The 20,444-nt window shown below is 62.3% G+C and overlaps 1 protein-coding gene across 1 annotated transcript; it reads left to right on the top strand.

The window, feature by feature from the left end:
• The first annotated feature begins 521 nt into the window (after positions 1-521).
• Positions 522-19,270, top strand: LOC110476320 (rho guanine nucleotide exchange factor 1). Its single transcript, XM_077789786.1, has 24 exons — positions 522-543; positions 859-908; positions 1,793-1,864; positions 1,957-2,070; positions 2,325-2,423; positions 2,518-2,560; positions 3,104-3,209; positions 3,866-4,031; positions 4,367-4,395; positions 4,921-4,950; positions 5,102-5,204; positions 7,334-7,415; positions 7,737-7,775; positions 8,556-8,602; positions 8,799-8,902; positions 9,964-10,101; positions 12,248-12,423; positions 14,085-14,231; positions 14,348-14,430; positions 15,299-15,424; positions 16,310-16,424; positions 17,432-17,532; positions 18,682-18,759; positions 19,184-19,270. The coding sequence occupies exons 2-24, from the start codon at positions 882-884 to the stop codon at positions 19,268-19,270; spliced, it is 2,112 nt and encodes a 703-aa protein (XP_077645912.1). The 5' UTR covers positions 522-543; positions 859-881.
• Positions 19,271-20,444: the final 1,174 nt, after the last annotated feature.

Below are 20,444 nucleotides of genomic sequence, written 5' to 3'. Positions count from 1 at the left end.
ACGCCTTTTTCCTACCCAAAAATACCCGAACCCCCCCAAAAAACACACGAAACCACCCCAAACCCCCGACCCCGCCCCGGGAACGCCTTTTTCCGCCCCAAAAACACCCAAACCCCCCCAAAATCACCCGAATCCACCCCAAACCCTGAGCCCGCCCCGGGAACGCCTTTTTCCGCCCCAAAAACACCCAAACCCCCCCAAAATCACCCGAATCCACCCCAAACCCTGAGCCCGCCCCGGGAACGCCTTTTTCCGCCCCAAAAACACCCAAACCCCCCCAAAATCACCCGAATCCACCCCAAACCCTGAGCCCGCCCCGGGAACGCCTTTTTCCGCCCCCAAAACACCCAAACCCCCCCCAAAATCACCCGAGAACGCCTCTTTCCGGCCAGACCCGCCCCAAAAATACCCGAAACTAACCCAAATCCCCGGGAACGCCCTTTTCCGCCCCAAACCCACCCGAATCCACCCCAAAATCGCCGGCCCCGCCCCCCCCGGTCCCCCCCCCCCATTTCCTGGACCGTTTCTCCGGCGCGGAAACAGGTACGGGGGGGGGGGGGGTGGGCGGGGGTCTCCTGGGCCCTCCCCGACCCCCCCCAAACGCCCCCCAAGTTCCCCTTCGCCCCCCGGGGTCGCCCCCCGGGTTCCCACGCGTGTCCCCCACCCCAAATGGGGTTTTTTGGGGGGGTCCGCCCTGGTGCCCCCCCGCCTCGAACGGCACCGGAGCCGCTCGGGGCGCGGCGCCGCCCCCTCCCCACCCGTGACCCCTCCCCAAAGCAGAGGGGGGTGCGGAGAAACCCCCCCCGACCCCTGGGACCCCCCCCAAAATCTGAGACCACCTCCCCAAACTCGTGACAGGACGAACCCCCCCCGCGAGCACGATGGACCCCGAGGAGGGATTTAATGGGGTGAGCGGTGCCCCCCACCCTGGGGGTCCGGAGACCCCCCCCCGAAATCCCGCGGGCGAGGGGGGTCCCGGGGGGCGCAGGGCCTCGCGGACCCCCGGTTCTGGGGGGCTCAGGGGTCTTGGAGAGCCCTGGGGGCCGAGATCGCGGGGGTCTGGGGGGTACTGGGGGTCTCGGGGGGGGATCTCGGTGTGTGGGGGTCTTGGAATGGAGGGGGGGTCTCAGGGGTCTGGGGGTGCTGGAGGTTTGGAGGGGCCTGGGGTTCTCGGCGGTCTGGGGGTTTCTGGCGTCCTGGAGTCTCAATCTGGGGGTCTCGGGGGTCTGGAGGGGTCTCAGTCTGGGGGTCTCGGGGGTCTGGAGGGGTCCTGGGTGTCGGGGGGGTCTCAGTCTGGGGGTCTCGGGGGTCTGGGGGGGTCCTGGGTGTCGGGGGGGTCTCAGTCTGGGGCTCTGGGGGGTCCTGGGTGTTGGGGGGTCTCAGTCTGGGGGTCTCGGGGGTCTGGGGGTCCTGGGTATCGGGGGGGGTCTCAGTCTGGGGCTCTGGGGGGTCCTGGGTGTCGGGGGGGTCTCAGTCTGGGGCTCTGGGGGGGTCCTGGGTGTCGGGGGGGTCTCAGTCTGGGGGTCTCGGGGGTCTGGGGGGGGTCCTGGGTGTCGGGGGGGTCTCAGTCTGGGGCTCTGGGGGGTCCTGGGTGTTGGGGGGTCTCAGTCTGGGGGTCTCGGGGGTTTGTGGCATCCTGGACTCTTAGTCTGGGGGTCTGGGGGCTCCTGGGTATCGGGGGCTCTCAGTATGGGAGGAGGGTCTCAGGGGTCTTGGGGTGCCTGGGGGGGTCCTGGGGGTGTCCGGGCAGTCTGGGGGACCCCCGAGCCCCCCAACCCCCGCTGCCCCCCAGCCCCTCCCCGGCCCCCCGGCCGCCGCCATCATCGGCGCCGAGGACGAGGACTTCGAGAACGACATCGAGCCCGTGAGTTTTGGGGAGGGGTCCCGGGTGGGGGGATCCCCTCGGCCGCGCCCCCCTCCCCAAATCCCAAACCTGACCCCGCGCCCCCCGCCCAGACCCCCGAGGAGCAGAGCAGCCACTTCCAGAGCCTGGAGGAGCTGCGGCAGCACCCGCTGGCCCTCGCGGCCTTCCTGCAGCATGTCGTGCTCCAGTTCGACTCCTGCCCCGTGGTGAGATGGGGAGGGGGCTTCGAGACCCCCACCCCAAAATTTTGGGGGGCAAAATTTCCCCCGGGGGGGGCAGTGGAGGGTGGGGGGCTGCGGCCTCGGAGTAACTTCGTGTCTCTGTTCCCCCCTCCCTGCCGGCAGGGGCTGGAGCTGAGGTAAAACAGGGGAGGGGGAAGTTTGGGGGTGTAATTTGGGGAGGGGGCTTGGGGGGTTTATTTTGGGGGGGGGTCAGCCCGTTTGCCCACCCCCCACCCCAGCTCTGCTACCTGCACGTGGACATGATGAAGAGGATGAACCCCAAGGAGGGCAGGAAGCAATTCCTGGAGTTCTGTCACTTGTTCCTGGACAAGACAGGGGTGAGACCCCTCCCCAGAATGCACCCCGGACCCCCTCCCCACCCCAGGAGTGATCCCCAAAATCCTGACACCCCCCCCCCCCCATCACTGACAGCTCCTGCGGGTGCCCGTCCCACACCACGTCCAGTTTGAGCTGGGTGAGTGAGACCCCCGACCCCCTCCTCATTTTCAGAGACCCCCAAACCCCCTCCTGCAAACTTCCAGAAACTCCCCGAGCTTGGGTGGGGGGCTTCGAGGGCACCCCAATTACCCCCCTGTGGGACCCCCACCCCACTTATCCCCCCCATGGGACCCAAAGCCCCTTGCTCAAAGCGGGGAGGGGTCTCTCCCCTGCTGCCTCCCCCCAAAACCCCCCTGTAAAAGTGGGGAGGGGTCTCTCCCCCGCTGCCTCCCCCCAAAACCCCCCTGCTCAAATCGGGGAGGGGTCTCTGCCCCCTGGGACCCCACTGCTCAAACTGGGGAGGGGTCTCTGCCCCCCTGGGACCCCCGCAGTGAATTTGGGGAGGGGTCTCTGTCCCCATGGGACCCCCCCACTCAAAATGGGGAGGGTTTCTCCGTTGCTGCCTATCCGTGCTCAAATCGGGGAGGGGTCTCTGCCCCCTGGGATCCCTTTACTCAAATTGGGGAGGGGTCTCTGCCCCCCCGGGACCCCCGCAGTGAATTTGGGGAGGGGTCTGCAGAGCGGACGCGGCCGGAGCTGCTGCCCGAGGAGGCGCAGCGCCGCTTCCTGCAGGACATCCAGAGCTTCCAGGAGCCGGAGATCGCGCGGCAGCTGGAGGACTTCAGGTGCCCGATTTGGGTGGGTGGGCTCGGGCCGGGGTCGGGGCGGTGGGCGGGGGTCTTAGGACGCCCCCTCCCCAGGTCCAAGCGGCTGATGAGGGTCTCGGGGTGGTTGGGGGGCTCGGGGGTCTCAGGACGCCCCCTCCCCAGGTCGAAGCTGCTCATGGAGGGGTTGGGTGGGCGGGGGTCTCAGGACGCCCCCTCCCCAGGTCCAAGCAGCTGATGGGGGTCTCGGGGGTGGGCGGGGGTCTCAGGACGCCCCCTCCCCAGGTCCAAGCAGCTGATGAGGGTCTCGGGGTGGTTGGGGGTCTCGGGGGGTCTCGGGTGTCTCAGGACACCCCCTCCCCAGGTCCAAGCAGCTGATGAGGGTCTCGGGGGGTCTCGGGGGTCTCAGGACGCCCCCTCCCCAGGTCCAAGCGCCTGATGGGGGGTGTGGGTGGGGGTCTCAGGGGGTGGGGGTCTCGGGGGTCTCAGGACGCCCCCTCCCCTGGTCCAAGCGGCTGATGGGGGGGGGTGGGGGGTAGGCGGGGGTCTCGGGGGGTCTCAGGAGTCTCAGGACGCCCCCTCCCCAGGTTCAAGCACCTGATGGGGGTCTCGGGGGTGGTTGGGGGTCTCGGGGGCGGGTGAGGGTGGGCGGGGGTCTCAGGACGCCCCCTCCCCAGGTCGAAGCGGCTGATGGGGATGACGCCGGGCGAGCCGGAGCTGGCGGAGCTGGAGCGGAGCCGGGCCCGGGACCCCGCGGGGGGCGAGGCCCGGGAGCGGCAGCTGGCCCAGAGCCTGCTGGCACGGCTGGAGGAGAGGCTGTGCGTGGGGAGGGGGCTGCGGGGCGTGGGGAGGGGGCTGGAGGAGAGGCTGTGCGTGGGGAGGGGGCTGCGGGGCGTGGGGAGGGGGCTGGAGGAGAGGCTGTGCGTGGGGAGGGGCTGCGGGGCGTGGGGAGGGGGCTGCGGGGTGTGGGGAGGGGGCTGGAGGAGAGGCTGTGCGTGGGGAGGGGGCTGCGGGGCGTGGGGAGGGGGCTGCGGGGTGTGGGGAGGGGGCTGGAGGAGGGGCTGTGCGTGGGGAGGGGGCTGCGGGGCGTGGGGAGGGGGCTGCGGGGCGTGGGGAGGGGGCTGCGGGGCGTGGGGAGGGGGCTGGAGGAGAGGCTGTGCGTGGGGAGGGGGCTGCGGGGCGTGGGGAGGGGGCTGGAGGAGAGGCTGTGCGTGGGGAGGGGGCTGCGGGGCGTGGGGAGGGGGCTGCGGGGTGTGGGGAGGGGGCTGGAGGAGGGGCTGTGCGTGGGGAGGGGGCTGGAGGAGGGGCTGTGCGTGGGGAGGGGGCTGCAGGGCGTGGGGAGGGGTTGGAGGAGAGGCTGTGCGTGGGGAGGGGGCTGCAGGGGATGCAGTGAGTGGGGAGGGGGCTGGTGGAGAAGCTGTGAGTGGGGAGGGGGCTGCGGGGTGGGGAGGGGACTGGAGGAGAGGCTGTGCGTGGGGAGGGGGCTGCAGGGTGTGGGGAGGGGGCTGCAGGGCGTGGGGAGGGGGCTGCGGGGCGTGGGGAGGGGGCTGGTGGAGGGGCTGTGCGTGGGGAGGGGGCTGCAGGGGAGGCTGTGAGTGGGGAGGGGGCTGCAGGGGAGGCTGTGAGTGGGGAGGGGGCTGGTGGAGAAGCTGTGCGTGGGGAGGGGGCTGCGGCCGCGGGAGAGACCCCTCCCCAAATTCACTTCTGGGGTGACCCCGCTCTCCCCCCCCAGCCCGACCATCTCGTCTGATGAGGAGAAAAGGTGAGGGGGGGGCTTGGGGGGGGGCTGGGGACCCCCGGGGGGCTCCGAGCGGGTCTGGGGGTTCCGGCATGACCCCCAAATCCCCCTGGGACCCCCAAATCCCCCCAAATCCCCCCAAAGCCCCCGATCCCCCCTGACCCCCCGCCCCCAGCTCTCTGATTTTCGGCGCCATCGTCTCCTACATGAAATCCCTGGGGGTCCGAGCCAAGGGCGGCGAGGCCAAAAAACCCAAATCCAACTTCTTCCGCAAGAAGGTGAGACCCCCCCCAAATCCCCGGGACCCCCGCCCAAATCCCCAGAGACACCCACCCAAATCCCTGGGACCCCCACCCAAATCCCACCGAGAACCCCCCCCCCAAATCCCCCGGGACCCCCACCCAAATTCCCAGAGACCCCCACCCAAATCCCACAGAGAACCCCCCCCCCCCAAATCCCCTGGGACCCCCGCCCCAAATTCCCCGAGACCCCCACCCAAATCCCACTGAGAAACCCCCCCAAATCCCCCGGGACCCCCACCCAAATTCCCCGGGACCCCCACCCAAATCCCACCGAGAACCCCCCCCCCCAAATTCCCCGGGACCCCCACCCCAAATCCCCTGGGACCCCCGCCCAAATTCCCCGAGACCCCCACCCAAATCCCCGGGACCCCCGCCCAAATTCCCAGAGACCCCCACCCCAAATCCCACAGAGAACCCCCCCCACCAAATTCCCCGGGACCCCCACCCCAAATCCCCTGGGACCCCCCCAAATTCCCCGAGACCACCACCCAAATCCCCAGAGACCCCCGCCCAAATCCCACCGAGAACCCCCCCCAAATCCCCCGGGACCCCCGCCCAAATTCCCCGGGACCCCCACCCAAATCCCCCGGGACCCCCGCCCCAAATTCCCCGAGACCCCCACCCAAATCCCACCGAGAACCCCCCCCAAATCCCCCGGGACCCCCGCCCCAAATTCCCCGAGACCCCCACCCAAATCCCACCGAGAACCCCCCCCACCAAATCCCCCGGGACCCCCACCCCAAATCCCCTGGGACCCCCCCAAATTCCCCGAGACCACCACCCAAATCCCACCGAGAACCGCCCCCAAATCCCCCAGGACCCCTGCCCCAAATTCCCCGAGACCCCCCCCCAAATCCCCGGGACCCCCACCCAAATCCCCAGAGACCCCCACCCAAATCCCCAGAGACCCCCGCTCCAAATTCCCCGGGACCCCACCCCAAATCCCCGGGAGCCCCGCCCCAAATTCTCCAAGACCCCCACCCAAATCCCACCGAGAACCCCCCCCCAAATTCCCCAGGAGCCCCGCCCCAAATTCCCCGGGACCCCCACCCAAATTCCCCGAGACCCCCACCCAAATCCCCCTGGACCCCCACCCAAATTCCCCGAGACCCCCACCCAAATCCCACCGAGAACCCCCCCAAATTCCCCGAGACCCCACCCCAAATTCCCCGAGACCCCCGCCCCAAATTCCCTGAGACCCCCACCCAAATCCCACCGAGAACCCTGCCCCCCAAATTCCCCGGGACCCCCACCCCAAATTCCCCGAGACCCCCACCCAAATCCCACAGAGGACCCCCCCCCCCAAATTCCCCAGGAGCCCCGCCCCAAATTCCCCGAGACCCCCACCCAAATCCCACCGAGAACCCCCCCCAAATTCCCCGGGACCCCCACCCAAATCCCACCGAGAATCCCCCCCCCAAATTCCCCGGGACCCCCCCCAAATCCCCCGGGACCCCCGCCCCAAATCCCCTGGGACCCCCCCAAATTCCCTGAGACCCCCACCCAAATCCCACTGAGAACCCCCCCCAAATTCCCCGAGACCCCCGCCCCAAATTCCCCGAGACCCCCGCCCCAAATTCCCCGAGACCCCCACCCAAATCCCACCGAGAACCCCCCCCAAATTCCCCGAGACCCCCGCCCCAAATCCCCCAGGACCCCCGCCCCAAATTCCCCGAGACCCCCACCCAAATCCCCAGAGACTCCCACCCAAATCCCCAGAGACCCCCACCCAAATCCCCTGGGACCCCCCCAAATCCCCCGAGACCCCCCCAAATTCCCTGAGACCCCCCCCAAATTTCCCGAGACCCCCACCCATATTCCCAGAGACCCCCGCCCCAAGTCCCCCAGGACCCCCTCCAAATCCCACCAAGACCTCCCCCCAAAATTCCCCAGGACCCCCACCCAAATCCCCAGAGACCCCCACCCAAAATCCCCCCGAGATGCCCTCCAAATCCCCCCAAGACCCCTGCCCTAAAACCCGCCCCAAAATCCTCCCCAGGACCCCCGCCCCAAAACCACCCCCCCCCGGGACCCCCGCCCCAAAATCCCCCGAGACCCCCCCCAAAAACCCCCCAAGACCCCTCCTCACCTCCCCCTCCCCGCAGATCTCCGGCAGGGACCCCCCGGGAAAGGCCCGGAGGGGTTTCAGCCTCCCCGGGGCCGCGCTGTGGGGCCGGGACCCCCACGGTGAGTGGAGACCCCTCCCCAAATTCTGGGGGGTGGGCTACAGGGGCTGGGAGACCCCTCTCCAAATTCTGGGGTGGGCTACGGGGGGTGGGAGACCCCTCCCCAAATTCTGCAGGGGGCTACGGGGGTGGGAGACCCCTCTCCAAATTCTGCAGGGGGCTACGGGGGGTGGGAGACCCCTCTCCAAATTCTGGGGTGGGCTACGGGGGTGGGAGACCCCTCGCCAAATTCTGCAGGGGGCTACGGGGGTGGGAGACCCCTCCCCAAATTCTGCAGGGCCCCACCGCGGTGGGAGACCCCTCCCCAAATTTTGTTCTGTAGGTGCTGAGATCAGGCAGAGCAAAGGCCCTGAGGGTGAAGGTACCCCCGGACCCCCTCCCCAAATATCCCCCCATGGGACCCCCCACCCCAAATATCCCCCTGGGACCCCCACCCCATTAATCCCCCGTGGGACCCCCACCCCATTTATCCCCCTGAGACCCCCACCCCCCTTTATCCCCCCTGTGGGACCCCCACCCCATTTATTCCCCTGGGACCCCACCCCATTAATCCCCCGTGGGACCCCCACCCCATTTATCCCCCTGAGACCCTCACCCCCTTTATACCCCCTGTGGGACCCCCACCCCATTTATCCCCCTGAGACCCCCACCCCCTTTATACCCCCTGTGGGACCCCCCACCCCATTTATCCCCCATGGGACCCCACCCCATTTATCCCCCTGGGACCCCCACCCCCTTTATCCCCCCTGTGGGACCCCCACCCCATTTATCCCCCATGGGACCCCCACCACATTTCTGAGTCCCCCCACCCCATTTATCCCCTGTGGGACCCCCACCCCATTTATCCCCCTGAGACCCCCACCCCATTTATCCCCCTGAGACCCCCACCCCATTTCTGAGTCCCCCACCCCATTTATCCCCCTGAGACCCCACCCCCATTTCTGAGTCCCCCACCCCATTTATCCCCCTGAGACCCCCACCCCATTTATCCCCCCTGGGACCCCCACCCCATTTACCCCGCCCCAACCCTCCCAATTGGGGGTCCCCAATTTTCTGGGTGGGGGGGGGTTCCCTCACCCCTCCCCCCAATTTTGGGTCTGGGGTCTCTCCCCCTGACTCCCCCCTTTCTCCCCCCCCAAAGCCGAGAAGCCCCCCCACCCCGAGCGGAGGGGCCCGAGGGGGAGTGAGGTGGGGTCCTCCCGCCCCCCCCGCGGGGGGGGGTCCCGGCTGGGACCCCCGACCCCCCCCGGGACCCCCCCCCACCGCCGCCCCCCCCCCGGGCGGGGACAGCGCCGAGGCCGACCCAGGTGAGGGGGGGAGGGGGGATTTTTGGGGCGGGGGTCTCACTCCTGCAGCCCCCCACCCTAAATCCACCCCCCCACAGGAACTGACCCCCCTGGACCCCCGGAATTGGGGGAGCCCCTCCCGGAGCCCCCCCCCGGGCGAGCAGCCCCCGGCAGAGGAGGGGGGGCCTGAGAGCAGCGACAGGTGGGTGAGACCCCTCCCCAAATTTCATGTGCGACCTCCCCCAATTTAGATTGAGACCCCCCCAATTTAGGGTGAGACCCCCCCAAATTTAATGTGAGACCCCCCTCCAAATTTTAGATTGAGACCTCCCCAATATCAGGGTGAGACCCTTCCCCAAATTTCATGTGAGACCTCCCCCAATTTAGATTGAGACCCCCCCAATTTAGGGTGAGACCACCCCCAAATTTAGGGTGAGACCCCCCCAAATTTAGATTGAGACCCCCCCAAATTTAGGGTGTGACCCCCCAACCCAAAATGTGCCCCCCCCCACCACCCCATGGTGACCCCAGACCCCAAATTACCCACCCAAATTAACCCCCCTAATTAACCACCCCCAATCACCCCTCCCTGATTGCTTTTGGGAGCCGGAAGCCCCCCCCCAAAATTAACCCCCCCTCCCCTAATTAACCCCCCCCCAATTAACCCTGAATGCCTTTGGGGGCTGGGACCCCTCCCCAAATTCGCTTCTCTCCCCAGACGCCGCCTCAGGTTGGTGCCCCCCCCCCTTGCATGACCCCTGGGGGGGGTCTCAGCGTCGCCCCCCCCCAAATTAACGAGCTAAGTACCCCCCTCCCCTCCCCCACCCCGCACGGGCGAGACCCCTCCCCAAAAATCGCTCACGGCTTTTCTCCCGCACGCCCCCTCCCCAAATTTCTGTCTCTGTCCTTGTGCCCCCCACCTTTTTATTTTTGGCTTTTTTGGGAGCCCCCCCCTCAATTTCCATCTCCGTCCTCGTCCCGTCCGTGCCCCCCCCATTTTTTGGGACCCCCTCCCCAATTTTGTCTCCGTCCTCGTCCCGTCCGTGCCCCCCCCCCATTTTTTGGGACCCCCTCCCCAATTTTGTCTCCGTCCTTGTCCCGTCCATGCCCCCCCCATTTTTTGGGACCCCCTCCCCAATTTTGTCTCCGTCCTCGTCCCGTCCATGCCCCCCCCATTTTTTGGGACCCCCTCCCCAATTTTGTCTCCGTCCTCGTCCCGTCCGTGCCCCCCCCCCGTATTTCGGCTTTTTTGGGGCCCCCCAGGATCCCCCCCCGGCTGGGGCGCTCCGAGAGCCTCCGGGCCCCCCCCGAGCGGCGCCGCTCCCAAAAATCGGGTGGGGGTCGCCAGCCCCTCCCCCCCCGCTCCCGCAGCAACGCCGACCTGCAGGGACCCCCCCCCACGTAGGTTGTGGGGGTTTGGGGTAAAAACAACAGGATTGGGGTGGGAAAACAGGATTGGGGTGGAAAAACAGGATTTGGGGTAAAAACAACAGGATTGGGGTGGGAAAACAGGATTGGGGCGGAAAAACAGGATTTGGGGTAAAAACAACAGGATTGGGGTGGGAAAACAGGATTGGGGTGTAAAAACAGGATTTGGGGTAAAAACAACAGGATTGGGGTGGGAAAACAGGATTGGGGCGGGAAAACAGGATTTGGGGTAAAAACAACAGGATTGGGGCGGGAAAACAGGATTTGGGGTAAAAACAACAGGATTGGGGTGGGGAAAACAGGATTGGGGCGGAAAAACAGGATTTGGGGTAAAAACAACAGGATTGGGGTGGGAAAACAGGATTGGGGTGGAAAAATGGGATTTGGGGTAAAAACAACAGGATTGGGGTGGGAAAACAGGATTGGGGTGAAAAAACAGGATTTGGGGTAAAAACAACAGGATTGGGGTGGAAAAACAGGATTTGGGTAAAACAACAGGATTGGGGTGGGAAAACAGGATTGGGGTGGAAAAACAGGATTTGGGGTAAAAACAACAGGATTGGGGTGGGAAAACAGGATTTGGGGTAAAAACAACAGGATTGGGGCGGGAAAACAGGATTTGGGGTAAAAACAACAGGATTGGGGTGGGAAAACAGGATTGGGGCAGAAAAACAGGATTTGGGGTAAAAAACAACAGGATTGGGGTGGGAAAACAGGATTTGGGGCGAAAAAACAGAATTTGGTGGGGTAAAACCAACAGTATTGGGGTAAAAAAAACTGGATTTGGGGTATAAAAACAGGATTGGGGTCAAAGCAACCCAGAATTGGGGTGAAAAAAACAGGATTTGGGGTATAAAAAACAGGATTGGGGTGAAAAAACAGGATTTGGGGTAAAAACAACAGGATTGGGGTGGGAAAACAGGATTGGGGTCAAAACAACCCAGAATTGGGGTGAAAAAACAGGATTTGGGGTATAAAAACAGGATTGGGGTGAAAAAACAGGATTTGGGGTAAAAACAACAGGATTGGGGTTAAAACTCCAAGATTTGTGGTGAAACCCCCCAGGATTTGGGTTAAACGCCAGGATTTGGGGTTACACCCCCAGAACCAGTGTTAAACCCCCCAGTTTGGGATTTGGGCCAGGATCAATGTGAGACCCCCCCCCAAATTGGGATTTTGGGATGTGGGGGGGTCCCTCCCCCAATTTGGAATTTTGGGATTTGAGGGGGGTCTCCTCCCCCAATTTGGAATTTAGGGGGGGGTCCCAACCCCAATTTGTAATTTTGGGATGTGGGGGGAGGTTCCCCTCTCCCATTTTGTAATTTTGGGATGTGGGGGGAGTCCCTCCCCCAATTTGTAATTCTGGGGGGGGTCCCCTCTCCCAATTTGTAATTTTGGGATTTGAGGGGGTCCCTCCCCCAATTTGTAATTCTGAGGGGGGTCCCTCCCCCAATTTGTAATTTTGGGATGTGGGGGGGGTCCCCTCCCCCAATTTGGAATTCTGGGATGTGGGGGGGTCCCCTCTCCCAATTTGGAATTTTGGGGGGGGTCCCCTCCCCCAGTTTGGAATTTAGGGGGGGGTCCCTACCCCAATTTGTAATTTTGGGATGTGGGGGGGGGGTCCCTCTCCCAATTTGGAATTTTGGGATGTGGGGGGGGTCTCCTCCCCAATTTGGAATTTTGGGATGTGGGGGGGTCCCTCCCCCAATTTGTAATTTTGGGAGGATTTGAGGGGGGTCCCTCCCCCAATTTGGAATTTTGGGATGTGGGGGGGGTCCCTCCCCCAAATTTGGGATTTTGGGATGTGAGGGGGGGGGGGGGTCTCCTCCCCCAGTTTGTAATTTTGGGATTTGAGGGGGGGTCCCTCTCCCAGTTTGGAATTTTGTGATGTGGGGGGGGTCCCTCTCCCAATTTGTAATTCTGGGGGAGGTCCCTCCCCCAATTTGTAATTCTGGGGGGGTCCCTCCCCCAATTTGTAATTTTGGGATGTGGGGGGGTCCCTCCCCTTAGATTCCCATGTCGGGGGCTCCCTCCAGCAGCACCCGCGGGATCTGGGGGTCCCCCACCCCAACCCCTGCCCTGCCCCCCTCACCCTTTCCCCCTCCCCCGTTTCGGGCAGCCCGGAGCCGGGGGGGCCCGGCGGGGGCGACCCCCCCCCCGGCGGGGGTGCGGAGGGGGCCGCGGGGCAGCCGGAGCCGCCGGAGCAGGAGCCGCCGGCCTGGCGCGAGCGCGCGGCGCCCGAGGCGCTGCTGGGGCTGCCGCAGCGCGAGGTGCGGCGCCAGGAGGTGCTCAACGGTGAGAGCGCCCCAAAACACCCCAAAACACCCCAAAAAACCCCCAAAACACCCCAAAACCCCCCAAAACACCCCAAAAACCCCCAAAACACCCCAAAAACCCCAAAACAACCCCCAAAACACCCCAAAAACCCCCCAAAACCCCCCAAAAACCCCCAAAACACCCCAAAACCCCCCAAAACACCCCAAAAACCCCCCAAAACACCCCAAAACCCCAAAACAACCCCCAAACACCCCAAAAACCCCCCAAAACCCCCCAAAAAACCCCCAAAACACCCCAAAACCCCCCAAAACACCCCAAAAACCCCCCAAAACACCCCAAAAACCCCAAAACAACCCCCAAAACACCCCAAAAACCCCCCAAAACCCCCAAAAACCCCCAAAACACCCCAAAACCCCCCAAAACACCCCAAAAACCCCCAAAACACCCCAAAAACCCCCCAAAACCCCCAAAAACCCCCAAAACACCCCAAAAACCCCCCAAAACCCCCAATCCCCTTCCCCGCGGCACCAGGAGGTGCTCAATGGTGAGAGCACCCCAAAACACCCCAAAACACCCCAAAACACCCCAAAACACCCCAAAACACCCCAAAACCCCCCAAAACCCCCAAATCCCCTTCCCCGCGGCGCCAGGAGGTGCTCAGCGGTGAGAGCGCCCCAAAACCCCCAAAACACCCCAAAAACCCCCCAAAACACCCCAAAAACCCCCACAAAAACACCCCAAAAACCCCCCAAAAACCCCCCAAAAACCCCCCAAAAACCCCCAAAACACCCCAAAAACCCCCAAAACACCCCAAAACACCCCCAAAACCCCCCAAAAACCCCCAAAACACCCCAAAAACCCCCCAAAACACCCCCAAAACCCCCCAAAACCCCCAAATCGCCTTCCCCGCGGCGCCAGGAGGTGCTTAACGGTGAGAGCGCCCCAAAACCCCCCAAAACACCCCAAAAACCCCACAAAACACCCCAAAAACCCCCACAAAACACCCCCAAAGCCCCCAAAACACCCAAATCCCCTTCCCCGCGGCGCCAGGAGATCCTCAACAGTGAGAGCACCCCCAAATCGGGCTGGAACACCCCCAAAAACGCGGCTGGAATCACCCAAACCCGCCCCAAAACCTGCCCCAAAATCTGGCTGAAATACCGCAAAACCTGCCCTGAAACCCAGCCCAAAATCCCCCCCAATCCCCCCAATCCCCCCAAACCCCCCCAAATCCCCCCCAAATCCCCCCGAAATCTCCCCAAATCCCCTCAAATCCCCTCAAATCCCCCCAAATCCCCCCAAATTCCCCCAAATTCCCCCAAACCCCCCCCAAATCCCCTCAAACCCCCCCAAATCCCCTCAAATCCCCCCTAATCCCCCCAAATCCCCCTAAACCACCCCAAATGTCCCCAAATCTCCCCAAAGTCCCCCAAATCCCCCCAAACCCCTCCCAAATCCCCTGAAACCCCCCCTAATCCCCCCAAATCCCCCCTAAAATCCCCCCTAAACCCCCCTAAATCTCCCCCAAATGTCCCCAAATCCCCTCAAATTCCCCCTAATCCCCCCAAATCCCCCCTAAACCCCCCCAAATCCCTCAAAATCCCCCCTAATCCCCCCAAATTCCCCCCAAATCCCCCCAAATCTCCCCCAAATCCCCCCAAACCCCCCAAACCCCCCAGAGCTGTTCCTGACGGAGCACGCCCACGTCCGCATGCTGCGCGTGCTGCTGGAGCTCTTCTACCAGCCCATGCTCCGCGAGGGCTTCTTCGACGAGCAGGAGCTCTCCACCATCTTCCCCAGCCTGGAGGACCTGGTGGAGGTGCACAGTGAGTCCCTGGCGGGGGTTTTGGGGGTTTTTTGGGTTTTTTGGGGGGTCTTGGTGATTTTTTGGGGGTTTTTTTGGGTTTTTTGGGGGGTTCTGATGATTTTCTTGGGTCCCCAGCTGCGTTCCTGGACAGCCTCAAGAAGCTGCGGGAGGAGAGCGGCTTCATCATCGCCGAGATCGGGGACGTGCTGCTGGCCAGGGTGGGCTTCTGGGGGGTCCTGGGCTTCTTTTGGGGGTCCTGGGCAAGTGGGGGAGTCCAGGGGGTCACGGGGAGAAAAGTTGGGGGGGGTCTTGCGTCTGTGGTCGCCAAGATCAGGAGTGGGTTGCTGGGGGAGATTGGGGGGTCCCCGAGGGGGTCTGGGGTCCTTTTTAGGGGTCTGGGGTCCCTTTTTGGGGGGCTGGAGGCTTTTTGGAGGGGCTGGGATCCCTTTTTGGGGTCTGGGGTCCTTTTCGGTGGGCTGACGGCCTTCCAAGGAGTCTGGGCTCCTTTTTGGGGAGCTTGGAGGAGGCTCCGGGAGGATTTGGGGGTCCCAAGGTCTCGGGGTGGAATTGGGGGGCTCGGGGGGTCTCTGTGGGTCCGAGGGAGCGCAGGGGGGGGTCCTGTGTTTTGAGTCTGGGGTCCCTCACCTTCTGGGGGTTCCCCGTTTTTCTGTGGGGGTCTCAGTGGCAGTTTTGGGGTTCCCCGGTTGTCTGAGGGGTCTGAGCATTGGTTTTGGGGTTCCCCGGTTTTCTGTGGGGTCTCAATGTTGGTTTTGGGGTCCCCCGGTGTTCTGAGCGTTGTTTTTGGGGTCCCCCTGTTTTCTGAGTGTTGTTTTTGGGGTTCCCCTGTTTTCTGAACGTTGGTTTTGGGGTTCCCTGCCGGGGAGGGGTCTCAGTGTTGGTTTTGGGGTTCCCCGGTGTTCTGAGCGTTGTTTTTGGCATCCCCCTGTTTTCTGAGTGTTGTTTTTGGGGTTCCCCTGTTTTCTGAACGTTGGTTTTGGGGTTCCCCGCCGGGGAGGGGTCTCAGTGTTGGTTTTGGGGTTCCCCTGTCTTCTGAGCGTCGATTTTGGGGTCCCGCTGCCCCCCCAGTTCGAGGGCACGGAGGGCAGCTGGTTCCAGAAGATCTCGGCGCGGTTCTGCAGCCGCCAGAGCTTCGCCCTGGAGCAGCTCAAGGCCAAGCAGAGGAAGGACACGAGGTTCAGCCAGTTCATCCAGGTACCCGAAACACCCAAAACCAGCCCAAAACCAGAGAAAAACACGCTGAAACACCCCAAAAACATCCTGAAATACCCCAAAACACCCGAAATACCCTAAAACACCCCAAAACCATCCTGAAACACCCCAAAACATCCTGAAACACCCCAAAACACCCCGAAATACCCCAAAACACCCCAAAAACCATCCTGAAACACCCCGAAACACTCAAAAACATCCTGAAACACCCCGAAACCACCTTGAAATACCCCCAAACACTCCAAAACCATCCTGAAACATCCCAAAACACCTAAAAACATCCTGAAACCACCCCAAAACAGCCCAAAACACCCCGAAAATATCATGAAACACCCAAGACACCCTGAAAACATCCTGAAACACCCCAAAACATCCTGAAACACCCCAAAACACCCCGAAATACCCCAAAACACCCCAAAACCATCCTGAAACACCCCAAAACACTCAAAAACATCCTGTAATATCCCAAAACCACCTTGAAATACCCCAAAACCATCCTGAAACACCCCAAAACACCTAAAAACATCCTGAAACCACCCCGAAACACCCCAAAACAGCCCAAAAACACCCTGAAAATATCATGAAACACCCGAGACACCCCGAAAACATCCTGAAACACCCCAAAACCATCCTGAAATACCCCAAAACATCCTGAAACACCCCTGAAACACCCAAAAACAGCCTGAAACAGCTGAAAACATCCTGAAACCACCCTGAAACACCCCAAAACCACCCTGAAACGCCCAAAACCACCCAAAAAACACCCTGAAAACACACCGAAGCACCCCAAAACACCTCCCAGGTACCCCAAACCCCCGGGACCCCCCAAAATCCCCCCGGGACCCCCCAAAATCCCCGTCCCCGCAGGAGGCGGAGAGCCGGCCGCGCTGCCGGCGGCTGCAGCTCAAGGACATCATCCCCACCGAGATGCAGCGGCTGACCAAGTACCCGCTGCTGCTGCTCAGCATCACCAAGTGCACGGGTAGGGCTCCCCGAAACCCCCCCGACCCCCAAAAACCCACCCGGCACCCCCAAAAACCCCCCGACCCCAAAAACCCACCCGGCACCCCCAAAAACCCCCTGACCCCAAAGAGGAACACAAAAACCCGCTCGGAACCACCAAAAATCAGCCCTGAACCCCAAAAATCAACCCAGAACCCCGCTTGGAATGCCCAAAAAACCCCCCGACCCCAAAAACCCACCGGGCACCCCCAAAAACCCCCCGACCCCAAAAACCCACCCGGCACCCCCAAAAACCCCCTGACCCCAAAGAGGAACACAAAAACCCGCTCGGAACCACCAAAAATCAGCCCTGAACCCCAAAAATCAACCCAGAACCCCGCTTGGAATGCCCAAAAACCCCCCGACCCCAAAAATCCACCTGGCACCCCCAAAAAACCCCTGACCCCAAAAATCCACCTGGCACCCCCAAAAAACCCCTGACCCCAAAGAGGAACACAAAAACCAGCTCGGAACCACCAAAATCAGCCCTGAACCCCAAAAATCAACCCAGAACACCGCTTGGAATGCCCAAAAACCCCCCCCGACCCCAAAAATCCACCTGGCACCCCCAAAAAACCCCTGACCCCAAAGATCAACACAAAAACCCGCTCGGAACCACCAAAAATCAACCCCGAACCCACCTGAACCCTAAAATTCCCCAAATCCCGCAGAGGAGGCGGGCGAGTGCGCCAAGGTGCCCCAAAACCACCCAAAAATCCCCAAAATTCCCCCAAAATCCCCCAAATCCCGCAGAGGAGGCGGGCGAGCGCGCCAAGGTGCCCCAAAACCACCCAAAAATCCCCAAATCCCCCCCAAAATCCCCCAAATCCCGCAGAGGAGGCGGGCGAGCGCGCCAAGGTGCCCCAAAACCACCCAAAAATCCCAAAATCCCCCCAAAATCCCCCAAATCCCGCAGAGGAGGCGGGCGAGCGCGCCAAGGTGCCCCAAAACCACCCAAAAATCCCCAAAATCCCCCAAATCCCGCAGAGGAGGCGGGCGAGCGCGCCAAGGTGCAGCGCGCGGCCGAGTGCTGCCGGCAGATCCTGAACCGCGTCAACCGCGAGGTGCGCGACATGGAGAACCTCATGGTACGGCCGGAATTCCAACGGGACCCCGAAATTCCAACTGGAACCCCGAAATTCCCAATGAGAACCCCAAAATTCCCAATGCGAACCCCCTGGGACCTCAAAATTCCAATGGGAGCCCCGAAATTCCAAAGGGGAACTCCAAAATTCCAAGGAAACCCCGAAATCCCAACGGGGACCCCGAAATTCCAATGGGAACCCCAAAAACCAGCGGAGACCTCAAAATTCCAATGGGAGCCCCGAAATTCCAAAGGGGAACCCCAAAATTCCCAATGGGAACCCCCTGGGACCCAGAAATTCCAATGGGAACCCCGAAATTCCAATGGAAGCCCAAATTCCCAATGGGAACCCCAAAAACCAGCGGGGACCCCAAAATTCCCAATGGGAACCCCGAAATTCCCAATGGGAGCCCCGAAATTCCAATGGGAACCCAAAATTCCAAGGAAACCCCGAAATCCCAACGGGGACCCCAAAATTCCAATGGGAATCCCAAAAACCAGCGGAGACCTCAAAATTCCAATGGGAACCCCAAATTCCCAATGGGAACCCAAAAACCAGCGGGGACCCCAAAATTCCCAATGGGAACCCCGAAATTCCCAATGGGAACCCCAGAATTCCAAAGGGGACCCCAAAATCCCAATGGGGACCCCGAAATTCCCAGAGGGGACCCCGGAATTCCAACGGGAACCCCAAAATTCCAAGGGAAACCACCTGGGAACCCCGAAATACACGGGGACCCCAAGATTCCCAATAGGAACTCCAAAATTCCAGTGGGAACCCCAAAATTCCCAACAGGAATCCCTCGGGAACCCCAATATCCAACAGAAACCTCCCAGGACCCCAAAATTCCACTGGGAACCCCAAATTCCCGATGCGAACCCCAAATTCCAGCCGGGACCCCCCCCAGAATCCCACCGGGAACCCAGAATTCCCATCGGGAACCCCAAAATCCAAATGGGACCCCAAAATCCAAATGGGACCCCAAAATCCCCCGGGTTACTCCCAAAATTCTCACCGGGACTCCCCAAATTCCATCCAGGACCCCCCTGGATTCCCCAAATTCCCACTTGGGCCCCCCAGGGCACCCCAAAATCCCCCTGGAACCCCCAAAATGCCCCAAAATCGCCCCAATCCCCCCGAAATTCCCCGCAGAAGCTGAAGGATTACCAGCGGCGCCTGGACCTGTCCGGGGTGAAGCAGAGCTCCGACCCCCTCCTCAACGAGTTCAAGGTCGGGGGGCCCGGGACCCCCAAATCCACCCCCAAATCCTGCCCAGCTTCACCCCAAAAACCTCCCGAGGCCTGGGGGGTCCAGCGCCCCCGATCCCGGCTCTGACAGCACCAAAACCCCCCAAATTCCTCCCAAATCTTCTCAAATTTCCCCCAAAAACTCCCCCCGGATCCCCAAAAATCCTGTCCCAAATTCTCCCCAAATTCCCCCCCAAACTCCCCCCGGATCCCCAAAAATCCTCCCAAATTCCCCTCAAAACCCCCCAAATCCCCAAAAATCCTGTCCCAAATTTCCCCAAATCCTGCCCCAAACCCCCCACAACCCGCCACATCCCCTCCAAACCCCCCGAAATCCTCCCTAATTCCCCCGAAATCCCCCCAAATTCCCCAAATCCCCCCAAATTCCCCAAATCCCCCCAAAACAGAACACGGACATCACCAAGCGCACGCTGGGGCACGAGGGCCGCGCTCAGGGAGAGGGCCCGAGCAGGGGGGTGTTTGCAAAAATTTAACACTGAACAAATAAAATCTATACCGAAAATTTGAAAATTGCCAAAAAACCTCCCAATCCCCCAAATCCCCATACCTCCCCCAAACCCCCCCAAACAAACAAATCCAACCCCCCAAATCCCCCAAACTCCAAATCCCCCCAAACCCCCCCAAATCCCCCCAAACCTCCCCCAACTCCCCAATTCCCCCCAAATCCCCCCAAACCTCCCCAAACCCCCCCAAATCCCCCCCAAACCTCCCCAAAACCCCCCCAAAGTCCCCCCAAACCTCCCCCAAAACTCCCCCAAACCCCCCCAAACCCCCCCAAATCCCCCCAAACCTCCCCCAAACCCCCCCAAACCCCCCCAAACCCCCCAAACCTCCCCAAACCCCCCAAACCCCCCAAACCTCCCCAAATCCCCCCAAATTCCCCCAAACCTCCCCGAAACCCCCCCAAATCCCCCCAAACCCCCCAAACCTCCCCCAAACCTCCCCCAAACCCCCCAAACCTCCCCCAAACCCCCCCAAACCCCCCTAATCCCCCCAAACCCCCCCAAACCCCCCCAAACCTCCCCCAAATCCCCCCAAACCCCCCAAACCCCCCAAATACCCCCAAATCCCCCCAAACCTCCCCCAAACTCCCCCAAACCTCCCCCAAACCCCCCCAAACCCCCCCCAACCCCCCCAAACCTCCCCCAAACCCCCCCAAAACCCCCAAACCTCCCCCAAACCCCCCCAAAACCTGCAAACCTCCCCCAAACCCCCCCAAACCCCCCCAAACCCCCCCAAATACCCCAAACCCCCCCAAACCCCCCCAAACCTCCCCAAACCTCCCCCAAACCTCCCCCAAACCCCCCCAAAACCCCCAAACCCCCCCCAAACCCCCCCAAATCCCCCCAAACCCCCCCAAACCCCCCCAAATCCCCCCAAACCCCCCCAAACCCCCCCAAACCCCCCCAAACCTCCCCCAAACCCCCCCAAACCCCCAAACCTCCCCCAAACCTCCCCCAAACCCCCCCAAACCCCCCCAAACCCCCCCAAACCCCCCAAACCTCCCCCAAATCCCCCCAAATCCCCCCAAACCCCCCCAGATCCCCCCAAACCCCCCCAAACCCCCCCAAACCTCCCCCAAACCCCCCCCAAACCCCCCCAAACCTCCCCCAAACCCCCCCAAACCCCCCAAACCTCCCCCAAACC

Source organism: Lonchura striata, chromosome 37 (genome assembly GCF_046129695.1).
Source record: "Lonchura striata isolate bLonStr1 chromosome 37, bLonStr1.mat, whole genome shotgun sequence".
NCBI lineage: Eukaryota > Metazoa > Chordata > Aves > Passeriformes > Estrildidae > Lonchura > Lonchura striata.
The sequence above is the reverse complement of the archived record's forward strand: the minus strand, read 5'-3'. Positions and strand labels throughout refer to the sequence as shown.